Consider the following 22,182-nt stretch of genomic DNA (forward strand, 5'->3'; position numbering starts at 1 on the left):
CTACCGATGAATAATCTGAAAATTGCTGTGCGTGAAAGTGAAACCGCGTTGCCTACAGCCTCCTGTCAAGCTGGAGGTAGTGTCATCGCTATCACAAATGACGACGCACCACGAGTTTGCTTAGAATGCTTTCGTACGCGATTGAGCTGTGGCCGTTGTAATTTGTTGCTTTGTGAAGTGCAAATGTCTAGCTCTTATTGTGAATGTTGACGTCAAGTGAAAGTAATTTTACACGGTGAAAGTAGCTGTGTTGCCCCCCTATGCATGCACAAGCTTTTGACTGCGAGTGCGACCAAGGCAGATCAGCTGTATGTCGACCAGGAAGTTTCCACGTACCGAAAATGGGAAAATATCTGCATTTGACCGGCTGAAGCTACTCTTGTGTGGATAGAGCTTGACTTGGTAACGACCCCGGAAACGTACATACGCTAGCATGAACTTTGAGAATAAATTTTTTATTCTGAGAAGGCATTCTGTCTCACTCTACTTTTTCAATCATCATCCTAGGGGAATGCAAGTTCATATTTTGCACTCGTGAATATTTGGTCGACGTTTGATTCGAGTAAAGGTTGATTCGAGTAAAGGTGGTTATTTCTTTCGAGTGGAATTTAAAGTCGTCATAAGATGTGGGGTTGGTGTAAAGCTGCGTCGTATAACCAACGTTTTTAATACATTATTTCATGGGGATTCTGCCAGAACCTAACTTATTTGTTGTATAATGTGGGTCGTCACGAAACCGGGGATGTATAATTAAAATTCCTCGGTAGCTGCAAAAAAGAAAGAACCTTTCGTGCATTAAGAGATGTAATAAAATGCTGCTTGTCCGATTCTGTTTGATTTATACAAAAACGAACCACGTGGTGGTACTATGGGAATGGCACAAGTGGTTCAAAAGTTCTATTTTCGCCTGGCTAGGCTAGACAGGTGGTGCCACCTAGCGGGGTCAAGTTTAACCAAGCAAGCAGGAAATCGTTCAGGGGCCGTTGTGGCTACCGCTATTTTTGCTCTGCTGCTACTAGAGTCGGGGGGCCACACATTGAAAGTAGGCAACGTTGGGCACGACAACAGTGACGTAAAAAAAGACAGTTTTCAGGCGGGTGATTTCAAATGCGCTAATGCGATGTGGAGCACTATAACACGATTTCATTTCAAAGTATGCACTTTCTTGGCTCAGAAGTGGCACTAAGAGGTTTCTGTACCGCTATTTCAACAATCAACGTCGACAAAATATTTGCCTTTAGTGCCCCTTTAAGTCTGCTAAGGAAAACTGTGAATTAAGTGTAGTCACATTAGTCCTTGGCACTTGCTGAACCCCCAACGTCCTTTCTGAGTCCAGTATTAAAGCACCTGTCAATGGTAGATCCAACAGGTTGTGATTGTGGAGAGGGAGGGTTATTTGGTTGTGATTGTGGAGAGGGAGGGTTACCGCAGACTTCCCTATGCCTTCGAAAAAGAAACTGCAGCAGTCCTCCCATTAACCACTTGTCTGTCATCTGGACTGTGTGTGAGAAGCCATTGTCATTCTCCAGTAGCAAGAGGACTCCTACCCATCATTGCACCTTGACAAGCATGTCAAGAGAAAACACTCGCCCCGCCACGGTGGTCTAGTGGCTAAGGTACTCGGCTGCTGACCCACAGGTCGCGGTATCAAATCCCGGCTGTGGCGGCTGCATTTCCGATGGAGGCGGAAATGTTGTAGGCCCGTGTACTCAGATTTGGGTGCACGTTAAAGAACCCCAGGTGGTCAAAATTTCCGGAGCCCTCCACTACGGCGTCTCTCATAATCATATGGTGGTTTTGGGACGTTAAACCCCACAAATCAATCAATCAATCAAGAGAAAACACTCGTAAAAACAGGGTGTCGCTGCACAAGCCAATGTTTCTGCTAGTGAGCTTGACTTGACCCCACCCTCTTTGTGCCAGTTTACTTTGTAGCAGTTTTATTTTTTCGAAGACTGTCTCTAAATATTTGGAAAACCAGGGGCAAGTCTGCAAACCAATGTCCTCGAAAATGAAGGGAGAATGTCATTCAGTGCTCATGCCTCTAAACATTATTGAGTACGATGGAATGTCATTCATAGTAAATTGTGGTGATTATTGAATGCACTGAGCTTGCAGGCCACTTCATAAAGTATGTTTTCAGTTGCAGCAGGTTTTCTTAGTCTTCTTTCTTAAAGCTGGTTTTCTGATCAATACCTTTTCATTTTGAATGATCTTGTGACACCTGCTGTTCGTAGAAACAGTATGTGCCATGCTTGCCTTGTCACTAATGCTTCAACACACGTTATGTGCACTGCAGTGAAGCCAGAGTGCAATGCTTATTCATTCTATGACCTTGATTAATGACTTTTTTTAATGTTAATTGATTCAGTCTCCCCGTTTACATTGTAACAATATTTTCAGTGCACACACTAATAAGAATGTTTGCAAAAAATTTAGACTTGTTCTGCTCCAAGTGATACTAAATTTGCTTTGTCTACTCTAAATCTGCTCCAAAATGGTTCCTTCTGCTTTAGAGTTTGTTCCAAAACACAAAACAGACTTTTTCCAGCTCCGAAAATTCTTCCAATTTGTCTTAATGTAATTTGATAGATGTGGTGTGCTCCTGGCATGGTTGAACATTGGATACATTTTTTAACGTGTTGTATTCCTCTGTGTGTGTGACAGCTGGTGCCATGGGAAGCAGTGAGGAGAGTGGGAAAGACTGGTCTGAGCTTGAAGAAGAAGCTAGAGAAGGTAGGCTTTTCTCTCATATGTGTCTTAGTTGTGTTGCTGTTATAGAAATGTGTGCCTAGCTTTTATCACTTGAGTTTCTGTGAGGCAAGTGAATCTGTTATATGTAATCAGAAATTGAAGTCAAAAATGTTTTATGGAAAGTATATGTAGATAGCTTGTGTAACTCTTGTGTAGTCAAAATTAGATGTGGTCAAAATAAGTTGTGCAAGTCTGGACCCGGAAGAAGCCCCATCGGGCTGAAAGGTGAACAGGCTCATCCTCCACGGTGAGACTGTCACAGCAACTCTCTGTTGCAAGAGCGTGTCGGGCACCTCGGAAGACTATGGAGTGGTGTCTCAGTCATGGCGTTAATATCCAGACGCTAGAGGAAAAGCTGGGCCAGAAAAGCTGTAACCATCAAAGCGCTGGCATCTTGGAACATTCTCATCGTTGCCATCACAATTACAGTCAAACCCCGCTACAACGAACGCCGCTTCAACGAAATTTCTGCTACAACGAAAAATTCACGATTCCCGTCGGCAGTCCGTAGGAGTCAATGCATAGATATCGTCGCCACAACAAACACTTTTTCTTCTGCTGTCCCACTTCAATGAAATTTCATGATGCAATTCCCAGCTCAGATATTTATTGCTATACAGTAAACACAATCCTCAACATTTTGATGCATTTTCTGAACCTTAAAATACGCGGCGAAGTCTAAAATACGCGCTGACACCACCATAAACCGCCACTGTTCAGCAAGCATGGGCACCACCATTGCTCGGTAGTGATGGCAATAAGACTGCCCTGCTTTTTTCACTGGCTTACTTTTGAGCTGCAGACGATCCGAAGCTGAAGCTCAGTCGCTCAGTTCATGTTTTTTTTTTTTTTTCCACGCAGCTGTGTGGAACGATGCTTTTTTCGATGCCAATGTGTATCATTTCGTTCGCGCTTGGTCATCGTGGTAACTAATCAGAGTGGCTGTTTGTTCGCATTAACAAGATCAGCTAGCCGCGAGTGGTGGGTGATAAGAGTGGCAGAGAATAAGGCAAAAGTCAACGCTCTAGAATACCCTGCCTTCATCTTGGCATTGTTGGATACGCTTTGCCGGCGGACAGCCGCTGGTGTTAACGTGTTAATGGGACTGTTGCTGAAACTTGCTTGCGTGCCACGTGAGTCGTATACAGTGCCTCGTTGTTCATGGTTTTTGTTGCTATGTGCCAAAAACCTGACTTTATGTGACAGTCTCTTACTTGGATGTAACAGATACCCACAAGACAGAAAAAAATGCCAAGGGTTATTGCAGAATGCAGTGGTGAGGAACTGACTGATGTGTGTTGGCGTGGGCAGTTTGTTGATCTTCGCTCACTGTGTGCTTATTAGTTGCGATGTCCCTACACTTGCACTGCTCGTGAAACCTGCTGTGGTGCTCAGATAGAAAGAAAAGCAATAGGCACGCAGCAACGGTGGGAGCCGGGGTGGTTGAGGGGAGTCGGCAAAGGAATGCAAAACTGAAGAGATTCAACGGGTGATGAGGCGCCAGAGTCAGTTAGCGGGATTGCAGTGGATGAATGTAGGGGGTGCATTTATTATGCGCAAGAAAGAAGAATCCAAGTTTTCATGGCAGAAGTTGGGGGTGAGTCTATTATGCAAGTGCGTTCATTAGTGAGTAAATACGGTATTATAGAATAGGCAATGGATGCCATATCAAGTGCCTAAAGAGTGGCAAGACCCCCTCCACTGCCAAGGAAAGGACAAATTACGCCTTATGGGGCCTGGAAAGGGCTCTGTAGCGTAAGCAAATTCTTGTTTGTACATACAGCACTAGTTCGCCTTCAATATAAGCACAAAAACAATTCAATGGAATCTCGAGGGCTTCCTTAGGAACCTTGACGATGTCCAGGAGCTTCTTCACACACCAAGACTTCTGTATGTACAGGAAACACACTTGAAACCTATACAGGCAAATCTCTTACAGCAGTGGTGGCAAACCTGCACCAACTGGAAATCACTGCCCCATACTGCTCCAACAGGGTCTTTTTTGTCTAATTTGCACCATTCCTGCACCACAAGGTGGTTTTGGATCCGAAAGTAATGTTGACAGCACGCATCGCGAGCGAATAGAACGCGATGGTCATGGTCTTGTACGCTTGAGCTGCTGTCTTTGCGTACACTTTCGCCACTGAAAAAGCACGGAAGCAGCTGATCAATTCTTCCGACTTCCGCGCACTTGCGGCGGTAGCTTTCCTGGTAACCATTTGTGGCTTAGAACAAAGGTGATGTGGCGACTATTGAAAAGCACGGCAGTATAACTTATTGCCGACAAAAAGCCTACCTGTGCTGCGTTGCGCCGTTCAAGCCTACTGCACGCTTTTAATAGCCAGAAACTACTTGAGAGCTCTGAGGCGCCTATCGCTGCTGCCTTAATCATTGTGCGGTACCGTGTTCAGCGTGCACCGCTTCGCAAAAACGAAAGCAGCTCGCTGTTACTAAATTGAGCATTGTGGATCGCGGACACTGAGACAGCAAGTGTAGTTCACTTTCACGAGGCGACAGCCGAAACACACCTTTGTCCGCTGCTGGGATCGCTAGAGCATTGCTTGCAGAAACCTCACAGCGTCGCGTTATCCAACAGGCTCCTCGCCGCTCTTTGCCTGGTCTGAAGTGGACTTGGCGCAAGAAGGTTGGCACTGTGTACATGCCTAGTAGGCGAAGCGCTGCGCGCAACTAGCCAGTAGGCAATCGGCTCACTGCTGCCGTAGCATGTTTAGAAAAAACTGCCAGTTTTCGCTAAGTAGCAGATAGCAGTACACATTGATCGCAAACAGCCGATTATGTCCGTTTCGTCGCTGTCAGTCGCTGTGTTGGATGTGTATCTCGGACTCCGCAGTAGTTTTGATATGCTCTTTGGTGTCGCCACTGCGACAGAGTTTTTCAGAGTTATTTCACCATCAGCTGTGATTTTTTATTTACCGTAATTACTCGAATCTAACGCGCTCCTTTTTTCTGGTTAAGCGAGTTCATGAATCGCATGCACGTTAGAATCGAGTACGACAAAAAAATGAATACGGTCATTCTATTGCCATCGGCATTTCCAAAATGGCCGGCCCCCATCTGCGTCTGCATGGCGCGTTGGCCATTTATGCCTATGTGTTTCCCATGTGCGCCACTTCGTACGTGTGCTGGGGAGTTCGTCACATTGTAGTGCATTAGCTTTGACGGTATACGGAAGGGCCGACTCCAAAAACTCAACGAGTGCACCACGATGCCCCTTTTAAAAGAAATGTCATCGCGGTCGTTCGGAGTTCCCGAAAGTGCGTGTGGGACTGGCGGAAACAAAAGCAGAATATTGTCGACAGCAAACATTCACGCAGAGGCTTCAGTGTACCACAGCAGGGTCCGTTTTCGCAAATTGAAGAGCTGCCCGTCGAGTATATGATTGAGCAGTGAGCGGCCCGTGACGACAGAACTGCTCCAAGTGCAGGCTATGCAGTTAGCCTTAGAAAAAAGGATAATGCGGAGCCTGTTTAAAGCGAGCAGGTGCTGGCTAACTAACTTTATGAAGAGGAAAGGCTTTTCCCTCCGAAGGCGAACGGGCATATGCCAAAAGTTGCCGGAAGAGTACAAAGAAAAGCTTCACAGTTTTCAGAGGTTCGTCCTAAACTTGCGGCACAACAACGGCTATCTACTTGGGCAAATCGGGAATGCCGATCAGACGCCTCTTTACTTCGACATGCCTGGCACCACAACCGTCGAGAAGAAGGGGGCGAAGCAAGTTCGTGTGCTGACATCGGGCCCCGGTAAAACTAGAGTGAGGGCAATGCTCCATTGCACGTCAGATGGGCCCAAGCTTCCCCCGTACCTCAAATTTAAGAGGAAGACGCTCGCGAAAGGAGTCGTTTTCCCTAGTGGTGTGATCGTGCCAGCCAACGAGAAAAATGGGTGCGCATTGCAATTGATGTCTTACTCTTTTTTTTTTCCCCCGTCGTGAAAACCGGGTGTGCGTTACAATCGAGGGCGCGGTAGAATCGCGTAAATACGGTATTATTTATTACATACTGCAGACCCTCGGGTCCAAGCAGGTGGGCAGTTATAAGGGGACATAGTTGAAACAATAAGTGGCATAAAGATTGTTTGGGGTGAGTGTTTCATACACCTATAGTGAACACAAGGAGCGACATAGCAAATTATTTCATAATAACGCATGTAGGAAAAAAACACAAATTCGTACTTCATATGTTGTGCGATTAAAGTAAAAATAAATACATATTAAATGCAAAACAATAAACACAATTTTCGCCGTTCAAGCCAATAAAGTAATGAATACATGCAGATACATACATACAGATGAAAAAGAACGCGAAAAGAAAAATGCTGCAATAAAAAATCTGAAACCTGAATTTTCAGGACAATGCTATTCAGAGCGAAGGAGAAATAGATTCTATGAGAATGCCCGAGTTGGTCCGTTTCAATCTGACACCGTGTGTGGAAAATATGAGTACTTATAAGCGTCTGTCCTACAGAAATAGGGTGTTGGAGATTTGGCCTGATGATGCCTTGTGGGTCTGGTTGATAACGATCTCAGGTACGGCAATGGGTCAATTGCAAGTTTGTGGTTCAGAAGAAGAGAAAGAAGGTCAATTCTTATCTGTTTTCGATGTGTGCTGAGAAGGGAAATGCCATTGGCCTTCGTTATTTCAGAAGGAGAGTCGACTCGTGAGAACTTGTTAAAAATGAACTGGACGGCTTTCCTTTGTATTCTTTCCAGGCACTTGATGTTAGTTTGAGTGTATGGGTCCCATACTGCACTCGCATATTCTAATTTAGGTCTTATTAAAGAATAATAGGCCAGTAATTCAACATTGCTTGGGGCATTATGAAGCTTATGTTTTAGAAAGCAAAGCTTTCTGAATGCAGAGGAGGAAATATTTATATGTTTATTCCATGATAAGGTAGTTGTTATTGTAACACTTAAGTATTTATAGCTATCAACTTGCCTAAGTGACAAAGAACCAAGCCGGTAAGTAAAAGACAGGGCTGCTTTTTTACACGTTATAGGGAGCAGTACGGTTTTATCGGTGTTCAAAACCATTCCCCGTTTTCCGCACCTCTGCAATACGTTGTTTAAATTGCTAGTTACCTCAACCTGATCAAGACGAAAATTTTCTTTGAGTAATATGCAGTCGTCTGCAAATAATCGAATTTGAACACCGGGGCTTACTACGCTAACGATATCATTAATATAAACCAAGAAAAGGAGGGGGCCTAGGACACTGCCTTGTGGCACCCCTGAAGCGACTGCCAAACTTTCAGAACGTTCACCTCCAATGTCAGTATATTGCTTCCTGTTAGTCAGGTAAGCAGAAATCTATCTGAGTTCAGGGACGCCAAAAATTTTAAGCTTTATGATTAGTTTTTGTGCGGAACTTTGTCGAAAGCTTTGCTAAAATCAAGAAATATTACATCTACTTGGCCAGTAGAATCAAGAGATGAAGCAAACGAGTAAACTACTGTTATTATTTGGGTTATCGTTGAATTACCTTTTTGAAAGCCATGCTGATGTTCTGTTAGTGAAGCATTATTTTCTAGAAATTCACGAACACAGTTGGCTGTAATATGTTTCACAAGTTTGCAGCATTGGGATGTCACTGAAATAGGACGATAAATTTGTATAAGTGTCCTGTCACCTTTCTTGAACACAGGAACAACCTGGGCTGTCTTCCAGTCAGTAGGCAGTTGTGCAATAATGACTGAAAGACGAAACAAAATTACAAGAAAGTTTGCAAGAAGCTCGGCATATCGCTTGAGAAATATGTTAGGGATTTCATCGGGACCAGAAGAACTCTTAGTTTAATGATGAAAATACACATGCACGCATGCATACATTTTTGGGTAGTAAGTATGGCAAGCTCATCAGTACAAAATGCTTAGTGAAAACCACTAAAGTTTTTTTTACCAGCAATAATTTTGATAGACTAGGATGTTTGACCCTAGAAGGCTGCTTCAAAACTAACTCGCTTTGCTCCAAAACACACCTTTGGTGCTCCGAACATGCTCCAAAACTCCCCTTTAATGCGCCAAAACTGCTCCAAAACAGCATTATGCCTGCTCCTTGAGCTGCTCCCAAACTCTAAAGTCTATTTCCACCCCTGAATAATAATAAATAATACACTATAAAGAGTTGCAGATTTACTTCTGTATTGCTACAAGCACAGGTCCAACAGCTGTGCCAAAACCGTGAAATTTGCTTAAATTGCACAACACTGCGCCAAAATGACCAGCCAGTTTCAGTGTTCTCGGGTGCGCTAGTTTTGGCAAGAAATGCAGGCCACATTGGCCACCCGCAGTTTGTGCCAACAGTCAATATACCGTAAATACTCGCGTATAATACGAACCCGAACATAATACGAGGCCAAATTTTAAAGGTGCGAAATGAAAAAAGAAAAAAATTTACCTGCGTATTAAACGACGTAGGAAAGGTAACCAGAAACACATATATTGAGCACACATCCACAAATAAGCGCTCGTCTTCTGTGCCATCGAGGGCATTAGAGATGCCGCACTGAAGGAACGACGCACAAGGTCTTCTGGTATGCTTGCCCAAGCATCCACGATCCATTTGCGTAGCATGGCCGGCGATGCCCGTTTCAGCCTCCCGGTCGGCGTCGCTGCAGGCTCACCTGAGTACATCCACTCCGTGTAGCAACGCTTAACCGCATCCTTGAACGGCTTATATACACAAACGACAACAGGTTGCAGTTGAGAGGTCATCCCTCCCAAGATCACGACCAGTTCCGTGCTGCAGTCGCGCAAGAGCCTCTTCACTGAGTCGGCCAAATGGCAGCAAAACGCATCCAGCACCAGAATGGAAGGAAAAGATAGTAGGGCACCAGGCCATCTGCACCACACGGACTTTACCCAGTCTAGGACAAGGTCTTCATTCATCCAGCCTTTATCGTGACATCTCGCGATGACATTCTTCGGCAGCTCCTCCCCTTTCGGGATTGTCTTGCGCTTGAAGACGACATAAGGTGGGAGCTTGTGGCCGTCCGCCATGCACGATAACATCACTGTGACACGCGTTTTTTCATTGCCAGTGGTATGGACACTAACCTGCTTCGAACCTTTCTCATGAACTGTAAGGGGCGATGGCATGTCCAGGTAAACTGGCGTTTGATCGGCGTTGCCGATTTTTCCCAGCTGGAAGTTCTGCGAGCGGCGTAATGTAATCACATGGCGTTGAAATAAGATGAGAACCTCTTCAAAGGCTTCGGGGAGCTTCTGAGAAATGGAGGTTCACCGGCGCAGGGAAAATCCGGCGCGGCACATGTAACTGTAGATCCAGTGCATGCTGTCTTTGAAGTCCGAGCTCAACATCCCCCTTTCTCTCGCCAGCTCCCTTGCTTTCATCTGCATCAGCTCCATGTTGACTGGCAAGTGCGCCGCCCGCTGCTGTCGAACAAACTCTGTCAGTGCGAGTTCAACCTCTGGAAAGGCCCTTTTCTTTGGACCGCGAAAGCTTATTCGCTTTCCACTGTACGCGAAAAGCGCTTCTTTCTATCGTTGCCATCCACGGACACTTTCCTCGGTGACTCCGAACTGTCTTCCGCCCACACTGTTGCAGATTTCCTCGGCAGCTGCGATGACCTTTCTTTTGAATGCAGCCGAGAACTGGTTTCGGTCCCCTGGCATGTTGCACCTTTGCGAAGTGAGGCACAGAACACAGCGAGGTCACAGAACACCTATTCGAGGTTCACACGTCCACCCATCCCCTGTCCGAGCGCCCAAAAAACTCAACAAAGAGAGAAATGGCGCTAGCGCTCACTTTTGACACGCGAGGACGCAAAGATAAAAAGCAATACCGTAGCCACTCGTAGACAAGACGAAGCCATAGCCAAGCGGCAGTTACGAAACCGAAACTTTAAGCACAATTTCGTTTTTCGAGCAAGTTTTCGTTCGTATCCGCACATAGTATGAAGTGGAAATTTGGAACGCTGATATTCGGAAAAAATCCTTGTATTATACGCGGGCATTTACGGTACCTAAAATATTTTAGGCACCCGCCCTACTCTCGCAAGACAGGATCGACTAAATAAAGTAACGACACTGCACCCTCATTGGTCCGCTGACCGCAGTGGATGCCTATTGGCGGGAACAAAAATGCGTTGCTGTAGCCACCAACACTTTGCAGTAAATTTCGTAACCTGAAAACGCGGCTATGGCTTGTTAAGAACTAAAGCTGGACGCGCATGCTGCATCTTTTTCACGCGAACAAGCTCGACATGCTGCGAACATCAGCGTTGCCAGCAACCACGTTGATTGCCTTAGCAGTGGCATATAAAACATTTTATTTGCCTTGAAGTTGCGTCGTCCCGGCCACAGTCCTGGCGATAGATGTCCAGTTCCGTCAACGGGCATGCGCTGTTATTACTTTACCTGATCTAACGCGCCTTGCAAGGGAACCGAAACGGCACCACCCCCCACCCCCCTGAAAGAAGAAAAAGGGAGGGTAGGTGTAGCGGTTAGAAAATTTCTTGGCTTGGCTCAAACTTGTGCAGTGAATGCTGCTTAAGGGGAGATGCCCCTCGAAAAACTTTTTCTTCAAATATTTGTGAGAGCTCAGTGAAACTTTCACCAGTTATAGAGTTCGAGCTCCTCTTTTTCAAATCTGCTTCTTTTTTGCAGGCCATGCATTTGTAAAAACAATGCATTCTTGTGCAAGCTTAGGCAACAATAGTAAGCACAAGAAAGCTCTAAAACATAGCCAATGTTGCTCCTAATGAATTGCAGAATTCAATAAAGCAAAGAAACATTGTGTAACATTTGTGCGTTGTGTGCTGGCCTAGAAAAAAAATTCTAATGCTGAATTTGAGTTTTACCATACTCAAGAAAGAAGCTTCTGAAATTATCCAGCTGAATATGCTTTGGAGACCTCTGAAAGTTGTTTATTTGAATTCAGGACATGTTAAACATTAAGTATGCCAAGTTTCATTGCAATCCGACTACGTAAAGCGTACAAATTATAGTGCACAATCTCTAAAAACGCCGAAAAATCAGGAACTGAGAAAAAGCGGTTTGAAAGTTCAAAAACATGTTTAATACTTTACTCTTCAACCAACCTGAATAAAATTCACAGAGAATGTCAGCAAAGCTATCTTGAAAAAGTTGACCGTTTTAGAATAATCTAGCACTATATATTGGACCCTTAGTCTCTGCAAGCTGTCTCCTTCCGACTGCATTTTCTTTTTTTTTTTTTTTTCCGGTACTGCGGCTATGGGCCGTTGCTCTCAGGCTCATTCGTGGTTTCGGCGGCGGTATGCACTTTTTTTTTTTTTTTTTTTGCGAATGGCAGTTCTTGTGACGCACTGGTTTTTTAACACCAATGATTGCACAAAACCCGCACAAGCTTCTCGTGTCCGACGCCGATTGCACGCGGTGCGACCGCAGACTTCACGCTCGCAGTGAAGCTGTCCCGTGCACTGCCGCTTGCGGACGACGTCTCCTCTCTTCCACTGCATGATGGATACACGCGGCTTGACGCATACGTGGACGAAACAACAGTTGCAGCACATGCGTCATTTCGGCTCTAAAATTCCGAAAGCGATGCCAGCCCTTATCGTCTACTTGCCATTACTCAAATAGGCAGCTTGCACCGCCCGCAGTTGGAGCATACTACGCCACTGACGAGATTCTGCATCGCAGCGGTCTCACAAATAAATGTGCTTCCGTGTTCGTCCTGACACTTGCTTTAGTCGTCTAACATCTTTATCTTTCCCTCTGAAGCGCTGATGAAGTCATCGACGGTAGGAATAAAGCTCGAACAATCCAAATCGGGTGCGTCGCTGCTGCCGCGGCTAAGCCTAGCAGCAGGCGGACCTCTCACCGGCGCTCACTGCTTGCGTTTGGGGTGCCTTCCCTCGTACTGGTGCCGCGTAATGAACTTGCGTGAACGAAAGTAGTGTTTCTTGCCGGCATCCATGGCGCGGAAATAGCTCATGCGGTTGTGCTCCGGCGCTAGTGTCTCAACTCCGCATGCTTGGCATCGGCGTTTTGTCGGAGTTGGACATACGTCTGCCCAATGCAAGGCAGATTGTGCAAACTTGTTTGCGAGGTTGGTGAATGTAGCATCTGTATTCTGCAGGGTAGTAGTATACATAAGGTGGAACTTGTGGCCTGCAAAAGTTATGTTTGCAGGCCACAAGTTCACAAGTGTTCACAAGTGTTTGTGGATCCCATCATCCAGTTTCGGCCAGAGTCTCGCACTATTTTGATAGCTTTCACAGGGATGCACTTCTCTGTTACGGGAAGCGGCCTTCCACGCATCTCCCGGGCGGGCTTATACGGCAAGTAGCATTTCCAGTTCGAGGTGCACTGCAGTCTGTCCATAAAATTTTTTTTTTTCCCCTGCAGGATGTGATGCGCTGTTTTTGTTTGGCTCCTCCACTATCGGACGCTTTTGTCCGATGCACCGAATTCCTGTTGTGCCGCCAGGCTGCCGTACGCTTTGGCATACTCGATAACTTTTTTTCTTTAAGCCTATCGTAAACTGCTGTCGACTATCACTAATTTATGAAGGAAGTATAAAAAAAAACTGGCAGAGTGAGACAGATAACTGAAGCAAAAATGGCGTTGCTAGAACAAGGCCTTGCCTAGTTTTGACCAATGGCGCCGCTGTTGATGCTCACGATGGCAATGGAGGCTTTTAACTTCAGCTGCCGACCATTGTTGCGAGGCTTCCACATTTTTGTTCTGCCAATGACCGGTGTACGAGTGTAAAGTCAACATTTTATTGCGTGTTTTTTTTTTGTTCGACCTATATTCCAGTTTTTGCGGTTGTTTCACTGGTACTTCTTTGATGTTAAACATTTCCCAACCGATACCCGAGCAGATCGAGTGCTTAACACCATAAAGCAATGTCAAATCGCCTGCTTATGCTTTAAATTAGCACACCCAGTTGTGTGTTTTACCACTCTTTTTTTTCTCTCAGAGTATATAGAAGAAAAAATTGTTCAGTAATATCCTTGCTTTGTTCGCTTGCCGCTATGTGCACTGCAATTTCAGCTCCCACATATGTTAACACTTGACTTATGCTAATGAAATGTGAATTTGCTTGCAGCTGACCGAAACCGCAATGAGTTTGAGGACGAATACACCAAGCGCAAGGGTGGAAAAGCACTGGACCGCAAACGTCCTGCTCAAGATTCCAGAGGTCCATCCAAGAAGGGCATGGCAAGCCCTCAGAAGAATGGTGGCAGTGCTAAACGGCGGCGTGACTCTGATCACAAAGGCTCTGATCAGCCTAAGAAACACAAGAAGTGAGACTAGGAAAAATGTTGAGCTGGAAAAAGCGAAGGTGAGATTTTGCAAAGTGATCCGTTAATAACGCAAAGAAATAACACTACTGTTTTCAGATGCTGGCCTGGAATTCGCTAGTTTAATCCCGGCTGCAGGCTTTGCATTTTCATGGATACGAAATGCAAAAGGCTTTTTCCTGTGCTACTAGAGCACGATAAAGAACCTCTGGTGGTCAATGTTATTTGAAACCCTTCGCTGTGGCGTCTTTTATAGCAAGACCCCTATATTCAAGAATGTCCATTCACTCCAGAAAGTTGATGCTATTGCTGTCTCCAGACAGAAGTCTCTGCATATCAACAATAATTTGCATCGATTCGTAAGCAGCTCTGTATCATTTTCAGTCTGGCAGCACCGCTGTGCTCAACTGTCTAGTGAAGGACAAAATTAGTCTAGGCTTGTTTGAGATATGGTGGTGCGTCCCTTTGGATCGTTAAGCCCCATAAACAAAGCAACCCTATTCTATAGGAGGCCAAGTCTGTAAATTGAACACGTTTTGTATATAGTACAGACCATCTATAGTAAACCTGCTTATAGTGCACGACAGGTCACAATGCAGTCTTTTTCAACTCTAGCTCACCCTCACATAGAACCCCACGTATACGCATAGCGCTTATTGTGCAGTATCTCAAAATGAAAGACCGGTTATAATGCAGTCACCAGAAGATCTTGTGGCATATGCAGTAGCGAGCAACGTTTCTAGACTAGGTAAGTTGCAAAACTCCCCGCGTCAGACTACTCGTCACACGGTGCCGGGACAGCTTCCGGTTGGTGGCGCTGGCGGCGCAACAAGCTTCCGCTAGCTGACGAAAACGCGTAGTCGTTGTGGCAAGACGCCGTGGCGGCCGTTCTGCACGAGCTTTGCCAACAGTATATTATAGAGATTTGTTGTGCTGCCGCAGAAACTTAATACTGCGTAATATTAAGCGGTGTAAGGCAAATAGTGTATGATTATGGTTTTCTGAACTGCCCACAATAAACAATGCTTGATATATATAGCATCGCATACGAGTTGTAGGTTAGTTGCTAGTTAGTGTACGTTCACAATAGATTTTTAGACGCGAAAAACCCAATTACAATGTCTGGCATCCTTTTTTTTTTTGTGGCTGTTTTTTTCGTGCTTGAAGATAAATTACAACTATGTGGCGCAATCTCGTGGCTTTTGTCTGGTTATGTAAACAGCTTTTTTTTTTTTTTTTTTTTCACGTCAGTCACATTCTTTAGCAACTTAGACTGTCGAAAAGCAACGCGTGTGGCCATTTTCTTGAGCATGTCTTGCCTCTGCTTCTTCTGGAGTTCCTCTAATGAAACCTTTTAACACAGCTGCAGCCAAAGCTTCGAGCAGAGACCACACTTTGGGGTATCGGTGAGCACTTCGTAGTCATTACTCACGAGTCTGCCTGTTGACGCATTGGGACAACATGACCACACTTGCAGCTTTTCTTTGTGTTCCAGAAGTTCGGCCCATAGGTTGATGGTATCTGCATTGCCAGGCGACTTGGTTAAGCGATTGTGACGGCTGCTAATGGTGACTCATGTCTTCTGCGACGAAAACGCATTTCTGCACAAATAGTGCTTTTTTTTTTTCTTTGAGCCCTAGAAACACCACAAGACATCTTGTCTCGCCATCCTCAACTTTCCGCCAGCATGCAAAGAAACGTTTTCTATGTATTTAAGCGAAATGACGCCACTAGTTGACGGCATGTCGGGACTTATTTCACTGTCTTCGAGCTCGGTGCTCGGAGACAGTCTATTCTTTTGTTGATGATATTCTGGAAAAGACCCCACTCCTATCGGGCAGCTTTCGCTTCTTCGTCGCGGGCCCCGCAACAAAAGTAAGCGGGCAAGGTAAGTGGGCAAATTCGGGAATATTCGTGGAACGCATCCTTCGACGAGGTCCCACTTTCCTCTTGCGATTTGTACCTTCTTACCATATCACGTGAGTGATAGTCTTCAAGATGTCCTTCTCACGAAAGAGCATATCACACACACGTGAGGTGCTGGACAGTTTCTTATCCGCACGAGAAATAGCGTGGTCCCATAGACCTCTCGCTGCTCGGGTACACGTGGGTACAAAAGAAATGTGGCGTCTCTCATTTCCTGTAGCTACTCTACAGCCGAGAACGCAACATCTGGGCATGATGAAAACACGTAACACATACAAAGCAGAACAGGCGCGCTGAAGCATAAAACTGTTCACGCAGAAAGAAGCCTCCACGGATAAAGACGCACTGCAACATGCAGAGCCAACGGAGGTTACGGGAGTGACATGAGCGAGCATGCAGTGAGTGAATACGGATGGGACAGCAGCGCCACATTTGTCGCTGGCAGCGGCGGCGCCGTGCAACATCGCTCAGTTTTGCAACTTACTTAGTTCTAGAAACGTTGGTAGCGAGTGCGCTTCTGAAAGGAGATGCACTGGATGCATCACTGGTGAGTGAGCGATGAGGCCATTGAGGAGGACGGGCACGAAGTAGGTAAACGAAGGGCATACAGAGGAAAAAGTTGTTCATCTAATAGCTCGTCTCACCTTTTCAAAGTGTCCACCATGTGCTGCCACACTGCTGTATGTGCTCTGCATCCTGCGTACTTTGAGCACTTGTGGTGCCATAACTTAATATTGTGCCGCTTCGACGGTCAAGGACATTTGCTCCCATGCCTGGCAAGTTATTACTCAAGATGGAAAACTGTGCTAGTTGGTGAAGATTCATTGTGGCTTACAGTGCGAAACACCCAGATTACTCAAGATGGAAAACTGTGCTAGTTGGTGAAGATTCATTGTGGCTTACAGTGCGAAACACCCAGGCATAGAGCCCCGCCGTGGTGGTTTAGTGGCCAAGGTACTCGCCTGCTGACCCGCAGGTCGCGGGATCGAATCCCCGCTGCGGCAGCTGCATTTCCGATAGAGACGGAAATGTTGTAGGCCCATGTGCTCAAATTTGGGTGCACGGAAAAGAACCCCAGCTGGTCGAAATTTCCGGAGCCTTTCACTACGGCGTCTCTCATAATCATATGGTGGTTTTGGGACATTTTGGGACCCCACATATCAATCAACCCAGGCATAGACTAGAAGTGAGCATAGTGCAGTGCTGACTTTCAAGTAAAATTTTTATTGAAAAAAAAAAAAAAATTGGTTCCAATTCTGCATGATACACCACAAATTTAGTCGAAAGACAATAGTCTTGCGTCTGGAAAGAGTGAACAAAACTTTTATTTGATGTTCTGAGCATGAAAATCGGTGAAAGGTATTCTGGAGGCGCTGCGTTAGAGTGCCTCGAGCGTGTAGCGGAGACGCACGAGTGCATCGAGGCACGTTAGACACAAGCGCCATATGGCAGTTATCTTTGAAAACGAAGGCGACATTTTGTCATGATGCTGCCCGCGGAGACAGATGCGCGCCAGTCTCGAAGGTGATAAAGTGTAGAACGCAAAGCGACAGGCAGGTGCCACCACCTTGACGTCGTAGCAAAGCGTTGGAAACACCTTTTTGAGCATCGGGTTGCACTGCCAGCGCAGCGCGATAAACGCTACATTTCTTAAAATTACTTGTGTGTGCCTCTTCTAGTATAAAGGCAGACACACAAAACTTCAAAGTGTTGTTATGGTGCGTGAGATATGTGCAATAATTGCTTTTTAACTGACAATCGCACAACTATGAACGCTAAACCTTGAGCAATATTGGTGGGCACTGCGAGTGGGGTTGGCAGTTTGGTGCAGTTTGAGGCATCGTTAGGGCGGACGAACAGACAATTGTACAGACAGACAGACCAAAATTTTTTCGTCGAAGGTCCCCAAGAAAGACTATCGTCTTTAAAAAGTGTTAAGACTTGAAATTAGGAGAAGTGGGCACTTTTTTCAATATTGCCATATCTTTGTTGATGAAATGCTTTTTTTAAAGGGGAACATGGGGTCTATGGGATCTCATCTATTTTTTAACCGAATATGATGGGAGTTGGCATGCTTACTTAGTTTGTTCTCCTGACTCTAAAAATGTAGTTATTTTTTCTGTAGCTTGATTAGTTCAATAAATAATCAATATAACCATCTCTATTGTTCAATCACTATAACGATCGTTATTGTTCTTACCACAATAGAAAAATAACAATCAGTCAAAAGTTTACAAATGACATGGGAATTAACAGTATAAAGCATGAGACATACAACATAGGAAGCACTTTTTTGATTGGGTCATCATTTCTTACACTACACTAAACTTCATAGCTCTGAATGTGGTCATGGTGGGGTCACACAAAAGACTTAATTTTAAAAACTTGCTTCAGGAGAAATTAAAATCTGCTTCCTATGCTGTGTGCTCCAAACATATAGCTTCAAGCTGCAAAAAGAATCAATTATTCATCTATCTGTAATAGTTTCCAATATATTGCAGGAATTGTCATGCAGGGTGTACAAAATTGCCATTTTAAGAAAATCAAGAAAACAGAGAATTCTAACATATTGAACTGTAAAAATGTATGTACTCAAACTTACATAGTCATTAACATATATATGGATACTAGAAAGCCTAAGGAGTGCAGCGCTGCAAGACGATTGAAAATTGAACAAGTACTTTTCGAATTACAGTGCAATGAATCTGATTGCATGTAAAAAATTGGAGCCCCACATTACAAATTGGCTCTCAGCGATGTTTTTTATGCACATGTAGCTACATTGTGCAAAAATAATTACAGCTCTAGCTTTCCTAGGTTCACTTTTACAGAACAAGGAAAGTGTTTCGGGAAAGTCGATCTGTGTTTCGAGAAAAATGCTGTTAAAACTTTATTTTGCCATTTCGGGACAAAAAAATTATGGGAAAAATACTTTTAGTCAGTTAATATGCACCGGGCATGTAATCGAACTGATTGTTTGCATGAGCATGTCGTTTCTTAAAGTCCTGCTGCAAGTTGTCACCATGAGCTCATCTGCTGACGAGGCCGGTGACGGTACTGATGTCAATGTGCGAGGAATGGGCACGCGTCATCCGCGATCCACCGAATGACACGGCGATTTTTTTCGGCTTGTCCAGAATGAGTTACAGGCAAATGTCGCAAACCGAATTTGTGCATTTGCTTTGGAGGCTACATAAGTGCCAATCGTGTTTGAATTCTTTTCACGCAAGACTGTCGCATTTTCGAGTGGAGACCGCGACATCGTTGCGAGCACGTTGTTAAAAGCAGTATGCCTGTTGCCAGTAGCTTCCGTTGGGCGGGCGGAGAGCCCATTCACCGCGAACAGATTCATTTTTGTTGTTCGTTGACGCGCGGCGTACTCCACTCTGTTGACCCCGTCATGCAGTTCACGCACAAGCGAGGTCGTCTCGTCAGGCGCGGGGGACCGCGGCATCGGCGCGTTTAGCGATAAGACTGCGCTTCCGTTCCTTTGCTGCAAAGATTGATACCTCTCGTAGCTTCACTTCTGCTTTTCGTTTGCTGTCCTCTAAACTGATGAGGCTGCAAAACATGGCCGCTTTTAGTGACCTCATCGACAACCGACTGGCTCGTATGTGAGCTAGGTCTACACTGGTGACGCGGCGACTGCCATTGATCGCCGCGTGTTCGCTATCCTCGTCCTGAGCCATAGCGGGGCTTTTTCTGGTGTTCACGGTGAACGAACTATCGCCACACCCGCTTTGCGAATTAGTGTGGCACGGAACTTCTTTACTGTAGCAGGCAGTCGACAGCACCATGACAAAATGGCGCATGTCCGTGCGCGTCACGATAGTGAAGCAGATGCCGGACGCTGGAAATGCCACTTGGCCAATCGGATGCCTAAGTTTTGTCTCGTGCCCCAAGCAGCCAATAAAATCACAAGCTAGTGCTTCTCGACGACGCATTTTTGCTGAAAAACGAATGAGAAAGACAAACTAACGGTTATCGGAAATTGAGGACAAAGAACAACCCTTCCAAACGAGACCAAGATAACCCCGATAGCTCTGTGTGTACCGGCAACGGTTCGGCGCAGCAAAAGCGCGATTTTAGTGTCTATTCGCGCTCACATTCATCTCACAGGGGTGTTATAAATTGATTTGGCACCAGAAATAATGACGCGAGAAGCTAGAAACTTCTCAGATAAGCGCATAAATAGGTACAGATTTCGAAAATGTCAGCTTCAAAAAGTCGACTTTTTTGCGATTTTCATTCTTCTAAGACCCGTGTCCTCCCTTAAGTAACCATGGAATGGATTCACTAAAAAAGCTTATTTCCCCACGAGCGGAGTTACGATTTGTCGCATGCTGAAATCGCATTCTCTCGTCTCAACGAAAACACTGAAAGCTAAGGAGGAGGGCCTGCTTTCTATTCTTTTCTCGCTATCCCTCACTGTTCCCTTCTTTTCCTTTCTATTCTCCCTTTTATGTTCATTCTATGATATGCTTCACTCTTTACCCTCCTCCTTGTCCTGATTCTCGTACTCGCTTTCCTTTTTCACCGCCTTGCTACACTATATGAGGCTATGCTATGCTAGCATGCCTGTATGATACAACACCAGTTGTGCTAGAAGCAGTTGTTCTGTTTAAGCAGCAGTTCTGTTTTGCAAATTTCTATTTACTGAGAGTGCACTGTATAGCCCAGTGGTTAGGACACGTGCCTACTGGTCGAGGTTACGTGGGTTATAATTCCACCCCATGAAGAATATTTTTTCAGCAAAAATGTTTCTACCTCTCTTTGCGCTCCTTTTCTCGCCCATCAGGGTTACTACAGGCCACGCCAGAAAAATCTGTGTACATGTTTTGAAAGCAAAGCAAAAGATGTAGATAAAGCATGACAATTCGTGATGATGATGATGATGATCATTTCTCTTTCTGACAGAAAAATTACAGCGAGCATTTGACAGCTTCACTCTTGAAAAATCATTTTTGTTGACTGCATGCACACATAACATTTCCACTCTGATTTTTAAATGCCACGCTTACACGAGTCTTGCACTTCTAGATTTGGTATTGCTTTGCACCAGCATCATTGGGTTGATGCCCTCTGGTCAGTCATCAATGCAGCCTTGTTGACTTCAATTGTTTTTATTGGCCATGCTTTTACAGAATGTCAGAAGCATGAATGCATTAGACGGCTAGTTTCGAAAGAAAACTGATTATAGTTGCCATAATCATGGGAAACTGCTGAAGGGCAGCAGTTCGGTATAAACAAAAAAAGCATTTGTGGTTTTATACCTCCCTTCTTGCCTGTAGTCTGTGCAAGTACAGTGACACCAAAATGTCGTGAATGTGACCTTGTGAGTTTGACCATCTGTGGGGCATTTTTCATTGTTATTGCTCAATATTTTTTTTAAACTTTAGAATTAAATTTTGGAGCTCAATTTCGATGGTCATGGAGAAAGTTAGTTGCCATCTGATCAATGGTATTTATATAGCAAGAGGAAAAAAACTCATTTTTCAAGTTTGTTGTTCACTCTTTCACATTTGTAGAATAAATATCTTAGGAGTATTGAACAGTTCGATGTGTGCATGTGTATTTGAAAAATCTCACAAGCTTAGAGACGTAAACTACTATACCAAGAAGTATTTTTTTAACATGAGTATTTGTTTTAATTGTTGTAGGGTGGAGCCCTGTTCGTGTGTCAAGAGATCATCAGCCAACCTCCAAGCAGTGGTCATGAACAGAATAAGAACTAGTTTTTTCAGAGTATATGCGTGTTATTCATTTTAAGCTTTCTTTTGAATGCTGTGATTAAACTACAGTGCTGACTATGGTGAACACATTTGTTCTATATGTTCTACCAATGTAGAACAAACGTGTTCATGCTGTGACTTGCTGGACTGCACTTTCTTCTGGCCTGTAAAATAGCTCTTGCACGTGTCACTGTGTGAGGAGTGAAGTTTTGTCTGCTATTTCTGTTGGCCATTGTGCAGCACATCAAATGTGTAGCATTAAACTGCCCAATATCACTGTACATACATTTGGACAAATATTGCTCATTCTGTCCCTTTTATTCTCTTGTGAATACACCACAAAATAATGACTCATCTTTAGAGGTCGATTCATTAACATTACAAAGTTTTGTGCCTCTTTTTACGCTTCATTCGCTCTTTGTATGTGCACACTTGTCATGACTTTAGTTCGATGTTGTGGTTTTACTTCAAGTTGAAATAAATGTTTTTGTATTGCA

At 44.7% G+C, this 22,182-nt stretch overlaps 1 protein-coding gene across 1 annotated transcript in view; it reads left to right on the plus strand.

Annotated features, from left to right (window-relative positions):
- dre4 (SPT16 homolog, facilitates chromatin remodeling subunit dre4) overlaps positions 1 to 22,182 on the plus strand; it is a 124,799-nt gene extending 102,617 nt beyond the window's left edge. Inside the window, exons 24-26 of the mRNA XM_037427774.2 lie at positions 2,668 to 2,736; positions 13,832 to 14,068; positions 21,614 to 22,182. Coding sequence (XP_037283671.1) covers positions 2,668 to 2,736; positions 13,832 to 14,034 — 272 coding nt within the window. The 3' untranslated portion in view covers positions 14,035 to 14,068; positions 21,614 to 22,182. The remainder of the gene's footprint in view (positions 1 to 2,667; positions 2,737 to 13,831; positions 14,069 to 21,613) is intronic.

This window comes from Rhipicephalus microplus, chromosome X (genome assembly GCF_043290135.1).
Source record: "Rhipicephalus microplus isolate Deutch F79 chromosome X, USDA_Rmic, whole genome shotgun sequence".
NCBI lineage: Eukaryota > Metazoa > Arthropoda > Arachnida > Ixodida > Ixodidae > Rhipicephalus > Rhipicephalus microplus.